At 40.9% G+C, this 24,887-nt stretch overlaps 1 protein-coding gene across 4 annotated transcripts in view; it reads left to right on the plus strand.

Annotated features, from left to right (window-relative positions):
- pam (peptidylglycine alpha-amidating monooxygenase) overlaps positions 1–22,298 on the plus strand; it is a 141,085-nt gene extending 118,787 nt beyond the window's left edge. For all 4 annotated transcript variants that reach the window (XM_020458567.2, XM_031802865.1, XM_031802867.1 and 1 more), the window contains 4 exons: positions 5,893–5,946; positions 8,801–9,085; positions 9,414–9,473; positions 20,531–22,298. In XM_020458567.2, coding sequence (XP_020314156.1) covers positions 5,893–5,946; positions 8,801–9,085; positions 9,414–9,473; positions 20,531–20,718 — 587 coding nt within the window. In that variant the 3' untranslated portion in view covers positions 20,719–22,298. The remainder of the gene's footprint in view (positions 1–5,892; positions 5,947–8,800; positions 9,086–9,413; positions 9,474–20,530) is intronic.
- Positions 22,299–24,887: the final 2,589 nt, after the last annotated feature.

Raw genomic sequence — 24,887 nt, forward strand, 5'->3', positions numbered from 1 at the left:
AGCAATTTATAATTATTTTTACCAGCAAGGGGAGTTTCAGACCTTTTTAAAACTATGCAACATTACTAGTTATTGTTTATGGCCATCTCATGAAAAATAATTATGTTTGGGTGTATCTATTTAGGCAGAAATCTAAATCTTGCCCTATCATTCAAGATTTATTAAGGGATTTCAGGCATGAATTAATGGACTATTGGAGTGACATTAAAAATTGTTATATCCAATTTGACTCATCAGTTATGGAGCTACAAATTAGTATTTTATTTATGAAACGTAATTTATACCAAACATTAGGAATACCTTTTCCTAATATTAAGATGCACCTCAGCAATCGTCAATCAGTCGGGGCATGGACTCTACAAGGCGTTGAAAGCTTTCCAGAGGGATACTGGCCCATGTTGACCACAAAGCTTCCCACAGTTGTGTCAAGTTGGCTGGATGTCCTTTGGGTGGTGGACCGTTCTTGATACACACAGGAAACTGTTGGGTGTGAAAAACCCAGCGGCGTTGCAGTTCTTGACACAAACCAGTGCCCCTGGCACCTACTACCATACCCCGTTCAAAGGCACTTACATCTTTTGTCTTGCCCATTCACCCTCTGAATGTTATTGCTATTGGTATTTGGTATTTAATTAGGATCCCCATTAGCTGTTGCAAAAGCAGCAGCTACTCTTCCTGGGTTCCACACAAAACATGAAACAAATGGCACACATACACACTTCATGTCTCAAGGCTTAAAAACGATTCTTTAACCTGTCTCCTCCCCTTCATCTACACTGACTTCAATAAGATGATAGCAAGTGGTAGTGCTGAGCGGTTAGTGCTTTTTCAGTTCGGTTTCGGTTTCAAATATTTTTTTTAAACATTAAATGTACTATGCATTATGTGGGTTGAGTTCTGTAACAACACAGAATAAAACAATGAATAAAAGTCCCATGATGGTAGTGACTGTCCATTACTGCTTATCACTTATTTACCAACATTTATTCACATTACTTTATTAAAATATTTCAGTTGTTGTGTATATTACATTAGTTTTATTTGATAACTTTATTATTTCATTCCAAGTCATCATCTCATCTCTAAAAAACTGTTGCCTACGCTGTCTGACAAAATCACTATTTTAATAGTTCTTCAAAGTTAATAAGGCTTATCATTATAACTGCTGAATACCAACTATCAATCACCTAGATCATGTATTTTCAGGTAGAGATACTTCACGAAGCAACTGCTTTCTATCCCTCTCGCGTGTTCTCTCTTCTCTCTGTCAACGAGATCTCCGCACAATGGATTATGGTCATTGCAGTGAATCGGCACTTTTTCTGCGCAAAACTATGTAGAATATTGGCCTGTTGGAAACTACGACTCCCTACCACATCACACAGTTCAGGTTTGATATGATTGATCTCTACAGACACTGAGCATCGAGTTCACAGGGGGAAAAAAAGAAGGAAATGGAATTCAAATAATTGAACCGACGTCAGTCAATTAATGTCGGTTAATTGCTCCGCACTAACAAGTGACATCAATGAGGAATCATGGCTTTCATCTGGTCAGTCTGTCATGGAAAGAGCAGGTGTTCTTAATATTTTGTATACTCAGTGTAGTGTTACTACATCAATTGATAAACCATACATTTTCTATAGACTACATTTGAAATATTTTTGATATTATTGCTTTGTGTCAATACAGTTCAGATATATTCGTACTTTGTATGATTGTGTTTGGTGTAATTGCATGGTGTAATTGATGTGGATATAAATATGCTATGTATAGTGTAATTTAAGTGTATATAGATATGTATACTGTAATTGATGTGAATATAGATATGTATACTGTAATTGATGTGGATATAGATATGTATAGTGTAATTGATGTGGATATAGATATGTATAGTGTAATTGATGTGGATATAGATATGTATAGTGTAATTGATGTGGATATAGATATGTATAGTGTAATTGATGTGGATATAGATATGTATAGTGTAATTGATGTGGATATAGATATGTATAGTGTAATTGATGTGGATATAGATATGTATAGTGTAATTGATGTGGATATAGATATGTATACTGTAATTGATGTGGATATAAACTCAGCAAAAAAAGAAATGTCCCTTTTTCAGGACCCTGTCTTTCAAAGATAATTCGTAAAAATCCAAACAACTTCACAGATCTTCATTGTAATGTGTTTAAACACAGTTTCCCATGCTTGTTCAATGAACCATAAACAATTAATGAACATGCACCTGTGGAACGGTCGTTAACACACTAACAGCTTACGGTAGGCAATTAAGGTCACAGTTATGAAAACTTAGGACACTAAAGAGGCCTTTCTACTGACTCTGGAAAGCACCAAAAGAAAGATGCCCCATGATCCCTGCTCATCTCCGTGAACGTGCCTTAGGCATACTGCAAGGAGGCAGGAGGTCTGCAGATGTGGCCAGGGCAATAAATTGCAATGTCCGTACTGTGAGATGCCTAAGACAGCACTACAGGGAGACAGGATGGACAGCTGATCGTCCTCACAGTGGCAGACCAGGTGTAACAACACCTGCACAGGATTGGTACACCCAAAAAGCACACCTGTGGGACAGGTACAGGATGGCAACAACAACTGCCCGAGTTACACCAGGAAGGAACAATCCGTCCATCAGTGCTCCGACTGTCCGGTTGTAAAGGCAGGTCCTCACCAGACATCACTGGCAACAACGTCGCCTATGGGCACAAACCCACCGTTGCTGGATGAGACAGGGCTGGCAAAAAGTGCTCTTCACTGACGAGTCGCGGTTTTGTCTCACCATGGGTGATGGTCGAATTTGCGTCTATATTCAAAGGAATGAGCATTACACCGAAGCCTGTACTCTGGAGCGGGATCGATTTGGAGGTCATGGTCTGGTGCGGTGTGTCACAGCATCATCGGACTGAGCTTGTTGTCATTGCAGGCAATCTCAACACTGTGCGTTACAGGGAAGACATCCTCCTCCCTCATGTGGTTCCCTTCCTGCAGGCTCATCCTGACATGACCCTCCAGCATGACAATGCCACCAGCCATACTCCTCATTCTGTGCGTGATTTCCTGCAAGACAGGAATGTCAGTGTTCTGTCATGGCCAGCGAAGAGCCGGGATCTCATTCCCATTGAGCACGTCTTGGACCTGTTGGATCCGAGGGTGAGGGCTAGGGCCATTCCCCCCAGAAATGTCCGGGAACTTGCAGGTGCCTTGGTGGAAGAGTGGGTTAACATCTCACAGCAAGAACTGGCAAATCTGGTGCAGTCCATGAGGAGGAGATGCACTGCAGTACTTAATGCACCTGGTGGCCACACCAGATACTGACTGTTACTTTTGATTTTGACCCCCCCTTTGTTCAGGGACACATTATTCCATTTCTCTTAGTCTGATGTCTGTTTATGTCTCAGTTGTTGAATCTTGTTATGTTCATACAAATATTTACACATGTTAAGTTTGCTGAAATAAACGAGGTTGACAGTGAGAGAACATTTTATTTTTTTGGTGCGTTTAGACATGCTATGTATAGCGTAATTGGATGTCTATATAGAAATGTGTAGTGTAATGGATGTGTAAATACAGTTGAAGTCGGAAGTTTACATACACTTAGGTTGGTGTCATTAAAACTCGTTTTTCAACCATTCCACAAATCTTTGGTTAACAAACTATAGTTTTGGCAAGTCGGTCAGGACATCTACTTTGTGCATGACACAAGTAATTTTTCCAACAATTGTTTACAGACAGATAATTTCACTTATAATTAACTGTATCACAATTCCAGTGGGTCAGAAGTTTACATACACTAAGTTGACTGTGTCTTTAAACGGCTTTAAAAGCTTCCGATAGGCTAATTGACATAATTTGAGTCATTTGGAGGTGTACCTGTGGATGTATTTCAAGGCCTACCTTCAAACTCAGTGCCTCTTTGCTGGACATCATGGCAAAATCAAAAGATATCAGCCAAGGTCTCAGAAAAAAAATTGTAGACCTCCACAAGTCTGGTTCATCCTTGGGAGCAATTTCCAAACGCCTGAAGGTACCACGTACATCTGTACAAACAATAGTACACAAGTATAAACACCGTGGGACCACGCAGCCATCATACCGCTCAGGAAGGAGACACGTTCTGTCTCCTAGAGATGAACGTACTTTGGTGTAAAAAGTGCTAATCAATCCTCGACCAACAGCAAAGGACCTTGTGAAGATGCTGGAGGAAACAGGTACAAAAGTATCTATATCCACAGTAAAACTAGTCCTATATTTACATAACCTGAAAGGCCGCTCAGCAAGGAAGAAGCCACTGCTCCAAAACCTCCATAAAAAAGCCAGACTATGGTTTGCAACTGCAAATGGGGACAAAGATCGTACTTTTTCGAGAAATGTCCTCTGGTCTGATGAAACAAAAATGGATCTGTTTGGCCATGATGACCATCGTTATGTTTGGAGGAAAAAGGGGGAGGCTTGCAAGCTGAAGAACACCATCCCAACCGTGAAGCACGGGGGCGGCAGCATCATGTTGTGGGGGTGCTTTGCTGCAGGAGCGACTGGTGCAAGTCAGTGTTGCCCAGCAACAGCCCCAAAACATCACTGCTCTAGAGGAGATCTGCATGGAGGAATGGGCCAAAATACCAGCAACAGTGTGTGAAAACCTTGTGAAGACTTACAGAAAACGTTTCACCTCTGTCATTGCCAACATAGGATTTATAACAAAGTATTGAGATAAACTTTTGTTATTGACCAAATACTTGTTTTCCACCATAATTTGCAAATAAATTCATAAAAAATCCTACAATATGATTTTCTGGATTTCTTTCCCTCATTATGTCTTTCATAGTTGAAGTGTACCTATGATGAAAATTACAGGCCTCTCTCATCTTTTTAAGTGGGAGAACTTGCACAATTGGTGGCTGACTAAATACTTTTTTGCCCCATTTGTAGATACTGTATGTATAATGGCATTGTTATTTGATGTGTACTGTGTGCAGCCTCATCTGCAAAAGAGACTGTGGTCTCCCTGCTTAAATAAAGGTAAAATTAAATGAACATCATGTCAAAATGGATCCCTCTTTCACACATTGCTCCAGATAACATGTTTTATAAACAATGTATGAATTCTGTAATGTTGGCTGTAAACTCACAGAGCCATGTTTTTTATGTTCTTGAAAGAAAATTCTCCAGCATGTAGCGAATCAGTGGCGAACTGCAAAATGATTGACTAACGCTCTAGGCCACTGCACCGCCACCTTATGTAATGTTTCTGATGTAAAGGGACTATGAATTGCTAGATGTCCTTCAAAAAATGCCTTTGGCACGCCAATTCAAACCGAGCGAATGCACAGTTAATCCCCTTGAATGGTTTAATCCCCGTTCAAGTGTAGGTGACTCACTGATTCAGTTATCTGTTAACAACACAAAATGCATAGAACAATTAGAGTTTTGTACATTTAAATGCAAATGAACAGAACCCAAGTGAAAAGCGATTGCAATCAAATTGAAAGCATTGCACTTCACACATTACTAATGAGAAGCAGTTGATTTTGCACCAGCAAAAAATTGTGTTTGTTGAAAAGGTCAGCACATTGTACTGTATAGAGGCAGAGTGTTCATAATCGTATGTAATATACACCATTGGTATGTAATCTACACCATTGGTATGTAATCTACACCATTGGTATGTAATCTACACCATTGGTGCAATGCCTTTATGAGATGGACATTCGATCATTGTTATGAAACCACCATAAGAGAACATGAGTAAGCACAACTGTACAATCCGTTTGGATTTATTCTTTATTTAATAGCAACTGAGTCACGATTGCAGTGAATGAATCACTCAGTCACATCAGTCCTTGACACCACTGTCTCTCTCACCCTCTCTAGAAGCTGAACATCGCTCTGTTAAGAAAGGTGGAATTGAAGTACAAGAAATCGAAGGTAGGCTGCTCTTTCTCTTCAATCTTATTTCGAGCTGAAAGTTTTGTTTGTTTACTTAAACTGTAGGGATTTTTGATTGACTTTAAATGTTTTACATTGTAAATTAGTGGATATTTGCTTCACAATAGTGATTGGCGTGGCTTGATGTCAAATTGTCTTTACTGTACATTTTATGAACAGCAGCTCTAGTCTGATAACCTATTACACATTGATTGCGAAGCTAAAGGCTGACATTCTCCTGAGACTTCTGCTCTTTTCTACTGAAAGATTGTAATGCCTAATTTCATTTGAGGAAATGAAGCAGCGTGTAGACCTATTGTATGTTTGAAACTTTATATACAGGCTATAAACCTCTCTGAAAGAAGCTTGAGTATTTATAGAATGTATTTTCCATCATTTTGAGGTTCTGTGGTAAAAATTTGCGCAGTACGTGCTTGGCGTTAGGAGTATGTGTCAAACATCTATTATATATATATATATATTTATTTTTTTAACCTTTATTTAACTAGGCAAGTCAGTTAAGAACAAATTCTTATTTTCAATGACGGCCTAGCTGCCTGTTCAGGGGCAGAACGACAGATTTGTACCTTGTCAGCTCGGGGGTATGAACTTGCAACCTTCCGGTTACTAGGCCTACGCTCTAACCACTAGGCTACCCTGCCGCCCCATATTGAAGTTGTCGAACAGAAAGATATACAAAATCTGCATTTCCCCCACTCAGAAGATAGTAATTTTAAATGCGTTTGACTTATTAATAACATGCACCCATTGATTCTTGAAGAATAAATAACATGAATGCCTCATGAGCTTAGTTCAACTATCGTGCCCCATCAGAACCCAACATCATTTTTACATCATAGTTTTTTTAAACAATGTAAATGTAAACAAACACTGTATAGTCTCTAAAGTTGTTTAAAACTATAATTTTTCATGGATGGTAAGTCCTTGCATCCATAGCTCTGTCTATACATTTCAGAATGGTTTAATTTCTCTGGCTGGGTGACTGCTTTGTTATTGTTTGATAAGCAAATTGCCAAATTAACCTGTCTAGGACTGCGGAACCCCATTCCGCTAGCGGAACCCCTAGCCAACAGCCAATGAAATTGCAGGGTGCCAAATGCAAATTAACAGAAATCTCATAAATCAAATTTCTCAAACGTAAAAAAGTAAACACGCCCTGTTAAGAACTTTTTTTTTTTAAATATTGTTTTATATATATTGACTTTCAAGTATTAGGCACCATTTTAAAGATATAATTCTCGTTAATCCAGCCACAGTGTCTGATTTCTAAAATGCTTTACAGCGAAAGCTCCACAAACGATTATGTTAGGTCACCACCAAGTCACAGAAAAACCCAGCCAGGAAAAAGCACAAATAGAGATAAAAATGAATCACTAACCTTTGATGATCTTCATCAGATGACACTCATAGGACTTCGTTACACAATACATGTATGTTTTGTTTCGATAAAGTGCATATTTATATCCAAAAATCTCATTTTACATTGGCGCATTACGTTCAGTAGTTCTAAAATATGCATTGATTTTGCAGAGAGCCACATCAATTCACAGAAATACTCATTATAAATGTTGATGAAAATTCAAATGTTATGCATGGAACTTTAGATACACTTCTCCTTAATGCAACCGCTGTGCCAGATTTTTAAAAAAACTACAGAAAAAGCAAACCATGCAATAATCTGAGTACAGCATTCAGACAACAAAGCAGCCAAAAAGATATCCGCCATATTGTGTAGTCAACATTAGTCAGAAATAGCATTATAAATATTCACTTACCTTTGATGATCTTCATCAGAATGTACTCCCAGGAATCCCAGTTCCACAATAAATGTTTGATTTGCTCGATAAAGTTAATAATTTATGTCCAAATAGCTTCTTTTGTTAGGGCGTTTGGTAAACAAATCCAAACGCGCGTTCAGGTCCAGCCGAACGTCGGATGAAAGTTCAAAATGCTATATTACAGGTCGTAGAAACTTGTCAAACTAAGTATAGAATCTATCTTTAGGATGTTTTTATCATAAATGTTCAATAATGTTCCAACCGGAGAATTCCATTGTCTGTAGAAAAGCAATGGAACGAGAGCCACCTCTCATGTGAATGCGCGTGACTGAGATCGAGGCTGCTGCCAGACCTCTGACTCAATCCCCTCTCATTCGGCCCCCCTTCACAGGAGAAGCCTGAAACAACGTTCTAAAGACGGTTGACATCTAGTGGAAGCCGTAGGAAGTGCAAAATGACCCATATCCCACTGTGTATTCGATAGGGGCTGAGTTAAAAAACTACAAACCTCAGATTTCCCACTTCCTGTTTGGATCTTTTCTCAGGTTTTTGCCTTCCATATGAGTTCTGTTTTACTGACAGACATCATTCAAACCGTTTTAGACACTTCAGAGTGTTTTCTATCCAATACTAATAATAATATGCATATATTAGCATCTGGGACTGAGTAGGAGGCAGTTTACTATGGGCACGCTTTTTATCCAAAAGTGAAAATGCTGCCCCCTATCCCAAAGAAGTTTTAAAGCCACACTGTACGATTTCCAGTAATTTCAATGAATGAAATAAATCTCTTGATTTACAATTATAACTTATCCTAATGTCATTCCATGAGCACTACAGGTATGTAATTACAAACCAGGAGCAATTTGCACGTGAACATGTTTTGTGTTTACGCTTTTGTTAGTGATTTACCCCTTGCTTTTACAGAAAGATTGTGGTTTTATTAAAACAGTCGATAGAAAGTAATCTTTGTCATTTTCTGTAACTACCTTTTTGTTCACCTGTGAATGGACACACTCACTCACCACTTCCATTCAAATCCCCTTCTCTCTTAGAAACAGAGACTATAATCCAAACCCGCCTGAAGCCCCAGCACAGGGTAGAGGTAGCGGTGGCCAAGGTGCAGATACCTGTCGCGACTCAACAGAAGACTGCTGAGCCTGTCCAGGAACAGCCCCAAAAACCCCAACAACAAGAGGATGATAAGGAGAAGACTCTAGCCAAACAGAGTGCTCAGGGCGTGTCTCCGGCAGTTATCACCACCCTGCTGCTCATCCCCTTAGTGGTGGTCATCTCCATAGGGGTCTTGATCCGCTACAGGAAGAACAGGATGTATGGAGGTAGGAGGGGATTTGAAGCAACATGGCTGCAGCCTTGCAAATGGAATGCATAGTAGGGGCTTGGAACCTCTAAGCCTGGCAATTTGACTGGTAAACTCGTTATGCCGTCATTGACTTGAATGGGGAGGCCCTTTCTATGGATTCTATGTCTACGACTGCAGTGTTGCTTGTGGGATAAAACAGAAATTCTAAATGTTTTTTTTATGATGAACATTTTTATAGATTATTTTTCACACACAACAATGAACAGTAACAAACAGAACAGACACAACAAAACCCCACCATTTTGGATTGATGATATTCAGCGTATCTTTCACTGTTGTTGCAGATGGATGCGAGGTAAAACTGGAACAGACCTCATCCGGAGGAATCTTGGGAAAACTCAGAGGTATGTGTCTGTGAGATACTCTTATTGGTGTATCCTGTGGTGAAATTAAAAACTCAAGGTCTTTCACCGTGCGGTAGTGGTCTCCCACCGTGCGGTAGTAGTCCCCCACCGTGCGGTAGTAGTCCCCCACCGTGCGGTAGTAGTCCCCCACCGTGCGGTAGTAGTCCCCCACTGTGCGGTAGTAGTCCCCCACCGTGCGGGAGTGGTCCCCCACCGTGCGGTAGTGGTCCCCCACCGTGCGGTAGTGGTCCCCCACCGTGCGGTAGTGGTCCCCCACCGTGCGGTAGTGGTCCCCCACCGTGCGGTAGTGGTCTCCCACCGTGCGGTAGTAGTCCCCCACCGTGCGGTAGTAGTCCCCCACCGTGCGGTAGTAGTCCCCCACCGTGCGGTAGTAGTCCCCCACCGTGCGGTAGTAGCTAATGACTTGACATGTCATTCCTCGGAGGATGTTCCACTTGTGCTTTTGTTTGGTTTGATTTCGACTACGGTTATGGAGTTATGAATTGGTTTGACTTTGACTATAGTTATGGAATTATGAATGAATTGGGACGCTACCTATGTGAGGGGATTCAGCAGATTTAATAGGTGCAAGGTGTATGAAATGAAAGGAATAAAGGAGAATATCTGTCCAGTGCTAGGCTTGGGCGGTATACCGTATATACCGTATACTGCAGTATTTAGACATACCGATGGTATGATTTTCATTACCGTAATTTTTAAAATATATACACAACCGGTCAAAAGTTTTGGAACATTCAAAGTTTATTTTTTATTTTTTATTTTTTTACTGTTTTCTACTTTGTAGAATAGTAGTGAAGACATCAAAACTATGAAACAACACACATGGAATCATGTAGTAACCAAAAAAGTGTTAAACAAATCCAAATATATTTCATATTTGAGAATCTTCAAATAGCCACCCTTTGCCTTGATGACAGCTTTGCACACTCTTGGCATTCTCTCAACCAGATTCATAAGGTAGTCAACTGGAATACGTTTCAATTAACAGGTGTGCCTTCTTAAATGTTAATATGTGGAATTTCTTTCCTGCTTAGTGCGTTTGAGCCATCAGTTGTGTTGTGACAGGGGGGGGGGGGGGGGGGGGGAGGTAGCCCAATTTGGTAAAATACAAAGTCCATATTATGGCAAGAAAAACTCAAATAAGCAAAGAGAAACGACAGTCCATCATTTCTTTAAGACATGAAGGTCAGTCAATACGGAACATTTCAGGAACTTTTAAAGTTTATTCAAGTGTAGTCGCAAAAACCATCAAGCGCTATGATGAAAGTCAATCAATCCATCAAATGTATTTATAAAGCCCTTCTTACATCAGCTGATGTCACAAAGTGCTGTACAGTAACCCAGCCTAAAACCCCAAACAGCAAGCAATGCAGGTGTAGAAGGTGTAGAAACTGGCTCTCATGAGGACCGCCACAGGAAAGGAAGACCCTGAGTTACCTCTGCTGCAGAGGATAAGTTCATTAGAGTTACCAGCCTCAGAAATGGCAACCCAAATAAATGCTTCACAGAGAACTCAGTAACAGACAGATCTCAACATCAACTGTTCAGAGGAGACTGCGTGAATCAGGCCTTCATGGTCGGAATGCTGCAAAGAAACCACTACTAAAGGACACCAATAAGAAGAAGAAGAGTTGCTTGGGCCAAGAAACACAGGCAATGGACATTAGACCAGTGGAAATTTGTCCTTTGGTCTGTAGTTGTGTCTTTGTGAGACACGGTGTGGGTGAACGGATGATCTCTGCATGTGTATTTCCCACCGTAAAGCATGGAGGATGAGGTGGGGGTGTGTTGCTGGTGACACTGTCTGTGATTTATTTAGAATTCCAGGCACACTTAACGAGCATGGCTACCACTTGGCATTCTGCAGTGATGCGCCATCCCATCTGGTTTGGGCTTATCATTTGTTTTTCAACAGTACATTGACCCAACACACCTCCAGGCTGTGTAAGAGCTATTTGACCAAGAAGGAGAGTGATGGAGTCCTGCATCAGATGATCTGGCCTCCACAATCCCTCGACCTCAACCAAATTGAGATGGTTTGGGATGAGTCGGACCGCAGAGTGAAGGATAAGCAGCCAACAAACGCTCAGCATATGTGGAACTCCTTCAAGACTGTTGGAAAAGCATTACCAAGTGTAGCTGGTTGAGAATTAAAAAAAAAAATCTTTATTTAACTAGGTAAGTCAGTTAAGAACAAATTATTATTTTCAATGACAGCCTAGGAACAGTGGGTTAACTGCCTGTTCAGATTTGTACCTTGTCAGCTCGGGGATTTGAACTTGTAACCTTCCGGTTACTAGCCCAATGCTCTAACCACTAGGTTACCGTGCCGCCCCCTCACATAGAATGCCAAGAGTGTGCAAAGCTGTCATCAAGGCAAAGAGGTAGCTATTTGAAGAATCTCAAATATAAAATATATTTGGATTTGTTTAACACTTTTTTGGTTACTACATGATTCCATGTGTTATTTCATAGTTTTGATGTCTTCACTACTATTCTACAATGTTGAAAATAAAGAAAAACCTTTGAATGAGTAGGTGTGTCCAAACTTTGGACTGGTACTGTATATCTCAAAAGGCTGTATGTATAATATTTTTTTTAGATATAGTCCTATTGTAAATGTGTATTGTTGTAACGGCACCATCTTGATTACAAAAATAAATACAAATACACACACTTTAAGCTACATATTCATTTGACAGAGGTAATGAACAGCCCATTGATCGGCACAGCAATTAATCAAATCGAACCATGTTTTCCAAACAAGTGTTTTAGAGCTCATGTCAATATTACACAAGTGAAATACCAGTTACAGAAATGAGGAATGCACACAGGCTCTATAAAGCTCTATATATGAGTGACTGTTTCCAACACACCACCACCTACCTGGTGTTATGTTGGGCACCTACTTGCCAAAAAAAGATTTTATGAAATATATTTATTTCTCAATGACTTGTATTGCTAAATAAAAAGGTTTAAGGAAATACAGGCAGGCACCACATTACTACAAGACAAAACAGCTCAATCTCGCATGATGGTCTTGTAAGTATAAACGCAACGCTTGTTTTCATATAATAACATAAAAGCTTTAAAGGGAAGTGGAATGGGATTAGTGTGGTGTGTGAAGAATCTAATACTTGAACATGTATGTGGTATAAATCACATTATTGTGGGAGAACAACCTCTAAGAGGATGAATGAGGCTGTGTGAGAAGGTTTGAATCCTGAGCAACACATTGTTTGAAGTACAATAGACCAATATAGCTACTGTGGAGTAGGCATTGTGGTGCTCATGTGAATTTCCTTTCCTTTTTGGCTTCAGACTAGAGGTCGACCGATTATGATTTTTCGATACCGATTATTGGAGGACCAAAAAAAGCCGGTACGATTAATCGGACGATTTATATATATATATATATATATATATATATATATATATATATATATATATATATATATATATATATATATGAAATAATGATAATTACAACAATACTGAACAATGAACACTTTTTTTATTTGAACTTAATACATAAATAAAATATATTTAGTCTCAAATAAATAATGAAACATGCTCAATTTGGTTTAAATAATGCAAAAACACAGTGTTGGAGAAGAAAGTAAAAGTGCAATATGTGCCATGTTAAGAAGCTAACGTTTAAGTTCCTTACTCAGAACATATGAAAGCTGGTGGTTCAATATTCCCAGTTCTTCAATATTCTCAGTAAAGAAGTTTTAGGTTGCAGTTATTATAGGAATTATGACGCGTCGAATATTTCTCTCTATACCATTTCTATTTCATATACCTTTGACTATTGGATGTTCTAATAGGCACTTTAGTACTGCCAGCCTAGTCTCAAGAGTTGATAGGCTTGAAGTCATAAACAGCGCTGTGATCAAGCTGTGATCAAGCATTGATAAGAGCTGCTTGCAAACGCAGTAAAGTTTGAATGAATGCTTACGAGCTTGCTGCTGCCTACCACCGCTGCCTATCGAATATAAAATCATAGAATGAATTAGAATATAATAAACACACAGAAAATATGAGACTTATGGTTATTAATATGGTAAAATCCGGAAACTATAATTTCAAAAACAAAACGATTATTGTTTCAGTGAAATACGAAACTGTTCCGTATTTTATCGAACAGGTGGCAATCATAAGTCTAAATATTGCTGTTACATTGCACAACATTCAATGTTATGTAATAATTATGTAAAATTCTGGCAAATTAGTTTGCAACGAGCCCGGCGGCCCAAACTGTGGCATATACCCTGACTCTGCGTGCAATGAACGCAAGAGAAGTGACACGATTTCCCCCGTTAATATTGCCTGCTAACATGAATTTCTTTTAACTAAATATGCACATTTAAAAAATATATACTTCTGTGTATTGATTTTAAGAATAGCAAAAGATGTTAATGGTTAGGTACATTTGTGCAATGACTGCTTTTTTCGCGAATGCGCCTTTGTTAAATTATCACCCGTTTGGCGAAGTAGGCTGTGATTCGATGATAAATTAACAGGCACCGCATTGATTATATACAACGCAGGACAAGCTATTTAACCTAGTAATATCATCAACTATGTGTAGTTAACTAGTGATTATGTGAAGATTGATTGTTTTTTATAAGATAAGTTTAATGCTAGCTAGCAACTTTCCTTCGCTCCTTGCTGCACTCGCGTAACAGGTGGTCAGCCTGCCACGCAGTCTCCTCGTGGGATGCAATGTAATCGGCCATAATCGGCATCCAAAAATGCGGATTACCGATTTGTTATGAAAACTTGAAATCGGCCCTAATTAATCGGCCATGCCTACCTATCATTTAAAACTTTGCTTTTTGTTAGATTTAAGTTGTCTGAATGGGAGGGGGGAAACACAATATCAAACAATTACTCAGATCAGAATTGGATCAAAGTGTCCTCCGGATGTGATGTGTTGCGCACTGTTCTCCCAATAAATGCAGAGGGCATCGGAGTAGAATTATTGTATAGCATTGACAGGCACGAGCTGTCTTTCAATCACCTGCGGTTGTGAGATGCGCTTTTGAGATCAAAGCGCAGGGCAGCATGTATCCACGTCTGCACGTCTTGATATTCAAATATTACTTATTTGCCCAGTTAAAGCTACATTTTGGTCAGCAAACAGGGTTTGTACAGTCATTAATTAAATGTAATGCTGAGTGCATCACCTGCATGTGTGTCAGAGCAAGGGGCAGTTGCCCGAGGAGAGAGACATTGCAGCAACTGGTAGCCTATAAAATAATGATAGACAACAGACTAACTAGATATTAAAAACATCTAGTGTAGTCTGGCTAGTTAACTATTTAGCTAGCATGTATTAACGTCCTTGTCATGTCCTATGTCCTAAAAAACTTTCCACCAGCACTTGTGAATAACCACAAATGGCCGACACGCAGTTGATGAACGGGTGAGATAATAAACCAATGCTACATATTTCGGTTGTAAAACCGTCTCTCAAGTGCTCAATATTTGGAGTTGAGAAATACATTTGACACGATTGGAATGCTGGGTGGGTGGGATTCCCCTCAATTCAGTATTGTCCATGTAATTCTGACAACGTAAAGAAAATAATCTTAGAGTAGCCTAATTGACAAATAGCTCCCATGCTGTCAATAGATCTTCCCTGAAATCTGAATGTAGACACATGGAATTTGCTTAACTAGTAATGAAGAAGTCATGACATTCCATCTGTCAAAATGTACAAGAACCCTGAGTAAAGCAACTGAAAAGCCAGTTGGGTAAGTTTTTATGTCTTATGGCACAGACACACCGGTAGCGTTTGCTGGCAGAGAGTACTTAGCACCTCTGAACAGAGTTCCCGCAGTAATTTGCAAACCAAAAATGTCATCAGTCAGACGCCTGCCAGCGTGTGGTCCCTAAAACACACCTTTTTGGTCCATGGTGTTACCAACCATTTTGTGTTTTTGGGCAAGTGATTTGAGCTTTCGGACAAGTTAAACATCAGTCAAGCCCTTTACTGTGTCAGAATTAGCAAGGAACAAGGAACTAGCTTTGATTCGATTAGTGTCTGAATGAAATCTCCTAGTCAGACACTCACTCAGATAACACATTTGGTAATTACATATCTTGTGTACCCATTTTATATGTCAAGGTAGCAACTCCTATTATAGTAGTCCTGAGGTCACGTTGATATGGGTTAAATGTCAAACTCCTTTCATAAAAGATGGACTAAATAGATGGACAGACATACAGAGAAAGTTGAGGGGCAGCAATACTCTGCCCTGCTGCATTCCTTCCTAAGGTCACGTACGTCAAATATCGCAGTTAATGTTTATCCCATTTTCTCCCCAATTTCGTGATATCCAATTGGTAGTTACAACCTTGTTTCATCGCTGCAACTCCCAAACGGGTTTGGGAGAGGCGAAGGTCGAGACATGCGGCCTCTGAAACATGACCCGCCAAGCCATACTGTTTCTTAATACGCTACTCACTTAACTCGGAAGTCAACTGTACCAATGTAGCAACGGTCATCAAAATTATTACATTTTTTTCAAAACAATTCCAATAAATTCAACAGTTGGACAATCCCACTAATCCCTGAACTCCAAACTTTTAGAATTTCTATTATCTATCAGATATTGGCTTAATTATCCCACAAAACAAATTTTACTGACATGGACAAATAATGGAGTTCAGGGATTAGTGGGAATTCAGGTAGTCAGTTTTTTTGCAATGTTGAACTTTTTCTGATTGTATCAGGTATTTAAAAATATATAAGAAATTATATGTGCCTCATTTGCATACATGTGCCATCTGTATTTGCATATATGAATACATTAACATAAAGGCGTGAAACAGGGCTGCAACCACCAAACACCTGCTATCTCTACCCTACCTGCTCTCTCTACCCTACCTGCTATCTCTACCCTACCTGCTCTCTCTACCCTACCTGCTCTCTCTACCCTACCTGCTCTCTCTACCCTACCTGCTCTCTCCACCCTACCTGCTCTCTCTACCCTACCTGCTCTCTCAACCCTACCTGCTCTCTCAACCCTAGCTACTCTCTCAACCCTACCTGCTCTCTACCCTACCTGCTCTCTCTACCCTACCTGCTCTCTCTACCCTACCTGCTCTCTCAACCCTACCTGCTCTCTCTACCCTACCTGCTCTCTCTACCCTACCTGCTATCTCTACCCTACCTGCTATCTCTACCCTACCTGCTCTCTCTACCCTACCTGCTCTCTCTACCCTACCTGCTCTCTCCACCCTACCTGCTCTCTCTACCCTACCTGCTCTCTCCACCCTACCTGCTCTCTCTACCCTACCTGCTCTCTCAACCCTACCTGCTCTCTCAACCCTACCTGCTCTCTCCACCCTACCTGCTCTCTCTACCCTACCTGCTCTCTCCACCCTACCTGCTCTCTCAACCCTACCTGCTCTCTCTACCCTACCTGCTCTCTCTACCCTACCTGCTCTCTCTACCCTACCTGCTCTCTACCCTACCTGCACTCTCTACCCTACCTGCACTCTCTACCCTACCTGCTCTCTCCATCCTACCTGCTCTCTCTACCCTACCTGCACTCTCTACCCTACCTGCTCTCTCTACCCTACCTGCACTCTCTACCCTACCTGCTCTCTTTTCCCTACCTGCACTCTCTACCCTACCTGCACTCTCCACCCTACCTGCTCTCTCTACCCTACCTGCACTCTCTACCCTACCTGCTCTCTCCACCCTACCTGCTCTCTACCCTACCTGCTCTCTCTACCCTACCTGCTCTCTCTACCCTACCTGCTCTGTCTACCCTACCTGCACTCACCTGCTCTGTCTACCCTACCTGCACTCACCTGCTCTCTACCCTACCTGCTCTCACCTGCTCTGTCCACCCTACCTGCACTCACCTGCTCTCTCTACCCTACCTGCACTCACCTGCTCTCTCTACCCTACCTGCACTCACCTGCTCTCTCTACCCTACCTGCACTCACTTGCTCTCTCTACCCTACCTGCACTCACCTGCTCTCTCTACCCTACCTGCACTCACTTGCTCTCTCTACCCTACCTGCACTCACCTGCTCTCTCTACCCTACCTGCACTCACCTGCTCTCTCTACCCTACCTGCACTCACCTGCTCTCTCTACCCTACCTGCACTCACCTGCTCTCTCTACCCTACCTGCACTCACCTGCTCTCTCTACCCTACCTGCACTCACCTGCTCTCTCCACCCTACCTGCTCTGTCTACCCTACCTGCACTCACCTGCTCTCTCTACCCTACATGTACTCACCTCGACCCATGGGGCGGCGCACAATTGGCCCAGCATTGTCCGGGTTAGGGGAAGGTATGGCCGGCAGGGATGTCCTTGTCCCATCGCGCACTAGCGACTCCTGTGGCGGGCTGGGCGCAATGCATGCTGACACTGTCACAAGGTGCACAGTGTTTCCTCCGACACATTGGTGCGGCTGGCTTCCGAGTTAAGCGGGCATTGTGTCAAGAAGCAGTGCGGCTTGATTGGGTTATGTTTCGGAGGATGCACGGCTCTCAACCTTCCTCTCCCGAGTCTGTACGGGAGTTGCAGCAACAACCAATTGGAACAACCAATTGGATACCATGAAACATTTCCGCAGTCGTAACGTTAATGGGAAAGGCACAAGCAAGAGTATAAAACAGTCGCAGGCGTAAAGGAAAGAAATCAATTTAATGAGATTCAAGTGGATTTTGCACCCCTGAAGCACAGTAAATAGATGTCTGAAAAGGTGGCTGGGGCATGCGTGTTGCTAACCAATGTGTCGTAGGAAACGCTGTCTGACAGACGACCCGAAGTCAGCTTGCAGGCGCTCGGCCCGCCACAAGGAGTCGCTAGAGCGCGATGAAGAAAGCCCCGTCGGGCCAAACCCTACCCTTGCTGGGCCAATCGTGCAACGCCCTTTGGGGGTCCCAGTCATGGCCGGCTGTGACACAGCCTGGGACTACAGCTGTAGTGGTGTCTCAGCAATGCAGTGCCTTAAGACCACTGCGCCACTCAGGAGGCCATTGAACATATTTTTAGTCCAGGAGGATGTTCAATGTGGGTCTGTGCAGTGCCACCTCCCCTTAGTTGCCATAAAGCTCTCTGAAATGAGAAATGAGCCATCTCATGGTCTTCTTTAATGCTTCAAGTTCACGACACGGCTGGTCGGAGGACTTTGTCACGTGCTGTAGAAATGATTGACACCATCTGTTGGCCAATGCGCAGAGTTGGGATCAAATCCACCAGGTTGGTTCAAGAAGTGAGATGGATTTGGATTGCTCCACATTTGGTACTTAACCACTAAACCGCTCCAGGGGTGCTGCTCTGCGGTTACGTGTGTGTCCCAGGGTGGTGAGAAATTCCCTCTTGAAGAGCCCATCACCACCCTTAATCTTGGTCTTTACCACTAAGTGGTGGACACACAAACAGTCCTTTCAGAAAACTCCCTGCCCTTTTGTGAAGTGGAATTGCACACACCCAGACGAATGGAAAAACTGCTATGCACAGAGATAGTCAAGGTTAAGCTCTCTTTGTCTAAGTGCAAACGGGCAGCCGTCCGATATAAAAAATGCAGCGCATACGACACGATCCCCATTGGGGAATCTCCAGAGGGTATGACGAGACGGTGCAGATATGACCAATAAATGTCATTTATAATACTTTATGACCTGTCACTCTCTCAGATTGACGTCAGTGGACTCTGGACGACTTTCATCCAATCACCTCACATAATGGATATGCATCTCAAATGGTGCCCTGTTCCCAATATAGTACACCACTTTTGACCAGAGCTGTGAACTTTATGAGCTGTGAACAGGGTGCCACTTGTGACTCAGCCAATGATAAGCAGATGATTCACCGACTACAGTACAGTGCAAGGGGAGAAATGATGATGTAGCATTCAGAGGTGTCTAGACTCAAGATGGTGTTTGATAGAAGTCCCGGGCAGATGGTGTCATGAATAGGGGCTGTTGAGGTGTTGATACCGGTCTTATTGTGACCAGGGAAGATATGTTGTTAGATCAGACAAGCTGGTGGTATTGTACAACACAGCTCTGTTGCTACTTTACTGTGACTATGATGAATGAAATACAAACTCCCATATTAAGCAGTGATAATGTTGATTCTGTTTCAACGTTGGTTCTTGAATGCTGATGAGCCTTTGTGATTATATCTGATTTGGAATTTGTCAAGCGAAACAGTACCCTGTGCCGTTCCACAAAGAGAATAGATAGCACATGGGAGACATCTATGATATCTCTAACAGGCAGCTGCACAGATCTCGATCAAGCATATTCCTGGACGAGAAATAACTTTCAGTGGACGATTCTCCATTGCACATGCTTTTCTTAAAGGGGCAATTTGCAGTTCAAACAATAACAAATGAGTCACTGGTTGAAACAAATGGGTCTGGATAAAATGTAACCACTCTCAAGTTCATAGACAGAGCAATGGATGCAAGGACTGACCATTCATTTTTATCAACATTTTAGTTTTAACTGTGTTGTGAGGCTATACAGTGTTGGTTTCAAATTACATTGTTTACAAACAATGGAGTTAAACAAGCTCACCCCTTTTAAGTCTAGTTTTAAGTCCAGTAGGTTCAATGTGGGTTTGTCTTAGGTCAGAAAAATACTTTCAATTTCTCCAAAGCACAGGTTTTCGGTCCAGGAGTAGATTCAATCTGGGCCTATGCAGTGCACCGTCCCCTAAAACACGATGAATCTCTCTGAAATGGGAATAGACTCTCTGAAATGGGAATAGACTCTCTGAAATGGGAATAGACTCTCTGAAATGGGAATAGACTCTCTGAAATGGGAAAAGACTCTCTGAAATGGGAATAGACTCTCTGAAATGGGAATAGACTCTCTGAAATGGGAATAGACTCTCTGAAATGGGAAAAGACTCTCTGAAATGGGAATAGACTCTCTGAAATGGGAATAGACTCTCTGAAATGGGAATAGACTCTCTGAAATGGGAATAGACTCTCTGAAATGGGACATCTTTGGAATCTTTTCTCCTCTTTGATGTTTTCCTTCTCCCACAGGTAAAGCTGCGGGTGGTCTGAACCTGGGCAACTTCTTTGCCACTCACAAGGGCTACACCCGGCAAGGCTTTGACCGTCTCAGCACCGAGGGTAGTGACCAGGAGAAAGATGACGATAACGACACTGACTCGGAGAACGAGGAGTACTCGGCCCCGCCTCCCCCTGTCGGCCCCTCCTCCTCCTCTTAGGACCCCCACCACCCCACCTCGAAGCCGTCCCACCAAATGCCAACCGGCCCTTGGCTCCCGTGGTCAGGATGTACTATAATCGTATGTGTATCTATGTTTGTGTTGGCTGCCAATCGTTCCTATTTATTTGTGCAAAAAACATTCTCGATACGATGTGCCACTATCTTGCTTTGTGAGTTAATGGGACCAGAGATTTTAAGTAAGAGAACACTGGTAGGTCGAGGAGTGATGCTTTTTAGAGTATAATTTTAACGGGAAGGAAGAAAACGAGGGGTAGTTTTATTTTTATAATTAATTGTCTACATAAATCTCTTCCACCTACAGTACTTAATCAACCAGATGCTTTAATGTTATGTTTTCTGTTTTTTTGGTCCAGAAACTTTGGTTGATTACTTTTATCTGTACATTTGTGCCTTTTTAATTATGTATTTTGCCTTTCTGCAGCACCTACACTACCGTTCAAAAGTTTGGGGTCACTTAGAAAGGTCCTTGTTTTTGAAAGAAAAGCAAAAAAAATTGTCCATTAAAATAACATCAAATTGATCAGAAATACAGTGTAGACATTGTTAATGTTGTAAATGACTATTGTAGCTGGAAACTGATGATTTTTAATGAAATATCTACAGAGGCCCGTTATCAACAACCATCACTCCTGTGTTCCAACGGGACATTGTGTTAGCTAATCCAAGTTTATCATTTTTAAAGGCTAATTGATCATTAGAAAACCCTTTTTCAATTATGTTAGCACAGCTGAAAACTGTTGTCCTGATTAAAGAACCAATAAAACTGGCCTTCTTTAGACTAGTTGAGCATCTGGAGCATCAGCATTTGTGGGTTTGTTTACAGGCTTAAAATGGCCAGAAACAAAGAAATTTCTTCTGAAACTCGTCAGTCTATGTATGTTCTGAGAAATGAAGGCTATTCCATTCGAGAAATTGCCAAGAAACTGAAGATTTCGTACAACGCTGTGTACTACCTTCACAGAACAGCGCAAACTGGCCCTAACCAGAATAGAAAGGAGTGGTGGGGCCCAATTGGCTAACAATTGCAAAAGGGTTTTCTAATGATCAATTAGCCTTTGATAAACTTGGATTAGCTAACACAACGTGCCATTGGAACACAGGAGTGATGGTTGTTGATAATGGGCCTCTGTACGCCTATGTAGATATTCCATAGAAAATCTGCTGTTTTCAGCTACAAGAGTCATTTACAACATGAACAATTGTCTACACTGTATTTCTGATCAATTTGATGTTATTTTAATGGACAAAAAATGTGCTTTTCAAAGAAATCTCTAAATGAACCCAAACTTTTGAACGGCAGTGAATATTATTACAAATGTGCCACATAATGGAAAGAGCTGCTGCTACTGTCAACTGTACTTAGATTTCATTGTATCGCATTCAAGAGAAAGGATTAAAAAAATTATTATTATTATCATGTATCTAAAGCTGTATTTAGGAAATTTTCCAATCAGATGTAAGCTGTGTCTGATATTTATTGTGACATACTGAGGTTTTATTGCAAGAATACTATTTTCAGTAACAATGTTATTTGTGTAATAAAGTGTCTGCAAAGCATAACCTTCTCACGTCATTCACTGAGCGACAACATTAAGGATTCCAACAATCCGGTAACTTTACCAAAATCACAAAGGATTTTCCAGATTTCCTGCTTAATTCCTTCCTAATTCTAGACAACCTGGGAATTTTGGTGAAGTTACTGGAATTTTGCAACCCGACGTACCTTGTAAAAGAGAAGGGATCAGATTCTCGCGTTGTGCTCATAGCACAGGTATTGGATTCTCTTGAAACATATTGTATGTAGATCTAGAGAGAAAAAGGTCATTGCACAAAATTGCATCAGTTGTTTTCTATTTCACCAGTGCTTGTACAGTAGCTAAATTGGACATGAATATTTTATGAAAACAAGCATTGCTTGCTGAGTTTAACTTATCCTTTTGGTTAAAGGGCGGCATTGGACTAGTCACCGGAAGGTTGCGAGTTCAAACCCCCGAGCTGACAAGGTACAAATCTGTCGTTCTGCCCCTGAACAGGCAGTTAACCCACTGTTCCCAGGCTGTCATTGAAAATAAGAATGTGTTCTTAACTGACTTGCCTGAATAAATAAAGGTAAACTTAATTTTTTTTTTTTTTTTTTATATTTCTGATCATAATGTCAATATTCAAACTTATTCATTGAGACTGGGTTGACATTGATTGGAGTTCTTCAGATGGCTTCAGTCAGACGTTATTTTGCGGTGTGTTGGTTGAAAGGACACCTAGTGGTGAGCTGTAGAATATGTTTGGTTGGAGGGACACCTAGTGGTGAGCTGTAGAATATGTTTGGTTGGAGGGACACCTAGTGGTGAGCTGTAGAATATGTTTGGTTGGAGGGACACCTAGTGGTGAGCTGTAGAATATGTTTGGTTGGAGGGACACCTAGTGGTGAGCTGTAGAATATGTTTGGTTGGAGGGACACCTAGTGGTGAGCTGTAGAATATGTTTGGTTGGAGGGACACCGATTATATTATTCACCCCTCTGAATGGCTCCCATACGCAATCCATGTCTCAAGGCTTAAAAATCCTTCTTTAACCTGTCTCCTGAACCTTCATCTACACTGATCGAAGTGAATTTAACAAGTGACGTCAATAAGGTATAGCTTTCACCTGGATTCACCTGGTCAGTCTATGTCATGGAAAGAGAAGGTGTTCTTCATTTTTTGTATACTCAGTGTGAACAGAACAGGTGAAAGTTTAGGGTTGTTTTTCAGAAATTTTGGTTGGACAATACTTGGAGACAACCAGGGTTTTTGGAAAACCTGGGAATTTTCAGAAAGTTATTGGATATTCCTGATGGGCAGAAAGTATTTTCTGATCACCTGATAGGCAGTAAAGGATTTTCTGATCACCTGATAGGCAGGAAGAGATTTTCTGATCACCTGATAGGCATCCAGATCAGCACATATGAAGAAAATTAGGTGAGTAGAGGAAGTCACCATTGAGATGCATCCATTGACCCCAGTCATATGTTCTGGAGAAATTATAGAATTTGTAGTTCAATCTTTTTTTTGCTATTCTCAACTACGATGATCTGTGATTATACAGTGTGTTGTAAAACGAGTTGTGAATTCATTATGTTTAATGATTGACCATCCCAAAGCAAGGGCAAACTATATATGTTGCTCTCTTACGCTCTCTTATTTGACCCTCTTAGAGCTAAGCTACACAAGGTCAAGAAGACAGTCTGGCACCCTATTCCCTATGGTGATCTTCTTATGTCTTGGGCCCATAGATCTCTTGTCAAAGTAGTGCACAATGGCTGCGTTTACACAGGCAGAAGAATTCAGATATTTTCTTCTTCACTAATTGGTCTTTTGACCAATCAGAACATCTCTAAAAATAGATCTGATGTTAAACAAAATCTGATGTGATTGGTCAAAAGACCAATTTGTGCAACAGTAAAACATCTGAATTGGGCTGCAGTTGTAAACGCAGACAAAGTTGGAAATCAACATAGCCACAGTAATTGAAACTTTTTACCCGCTAATTCAATGGGTACTGGTAATTCCCTGAACATTGATAAATGTCCAGAAACCGTAGGACATGATCAGAGAACAGATAGGACATTTTCAGAAACCAGATAGACATTTTAAAGGACTCTAGGGCTGCAAAAAAAGAGGAAGGGAAGCTCTGCTAAAGTCCACAACAGTAAGTTTTGCATTCTGGGAAATGTAGTATTTTCCCCATATTGAACATTTTTATTTTAATATTAACTAAATATAATAACTTCGAAAATTCACATACAGGTTTGTTTTCCTTGATCATTTATTTTAAGAATTTGTCCTCTAAATCAATTTCAACAATATTTTATATGCATGTATATAACAACATGTTTGATGTTTTATGTACAGGATGTATATTTGTATAGACCACACCTAATGTGGAACAGAAAAAGGCATCAAATTAAATTCAAATTCAAATTGTAATTCTGTATCATTTTCACTACTTCAATTCAAATTCAATTAAAATGCAAGACTTGAATTTGAATTTATGAGGCATTCTCAATTCCGTTGTGAATCGAGCCCAACCTTGTGTTAGAAGAAGAAGAAACCTTTTATTGTCCATGATCTGTCAGAAAGTGGGAACATTATTTTCCTTTTTGACCCA

This window comes from Oncorhynchus kisutch, linkage group LG23 (genome assembly GCF_002021735.2).
Source record: "Oncorhynchus kisutch isolate 150728-3 linkage group LG23, Okis_V2, whole genome shotgun sequence".
In the NCBI taxonomy this organism is placed as follows: Eukaryota; Metazoa; Chordata; class Actinopteri; order Salmoniformes; family Salmonidae; genus Oncorhynchus; species Oncorhynchus kisutch.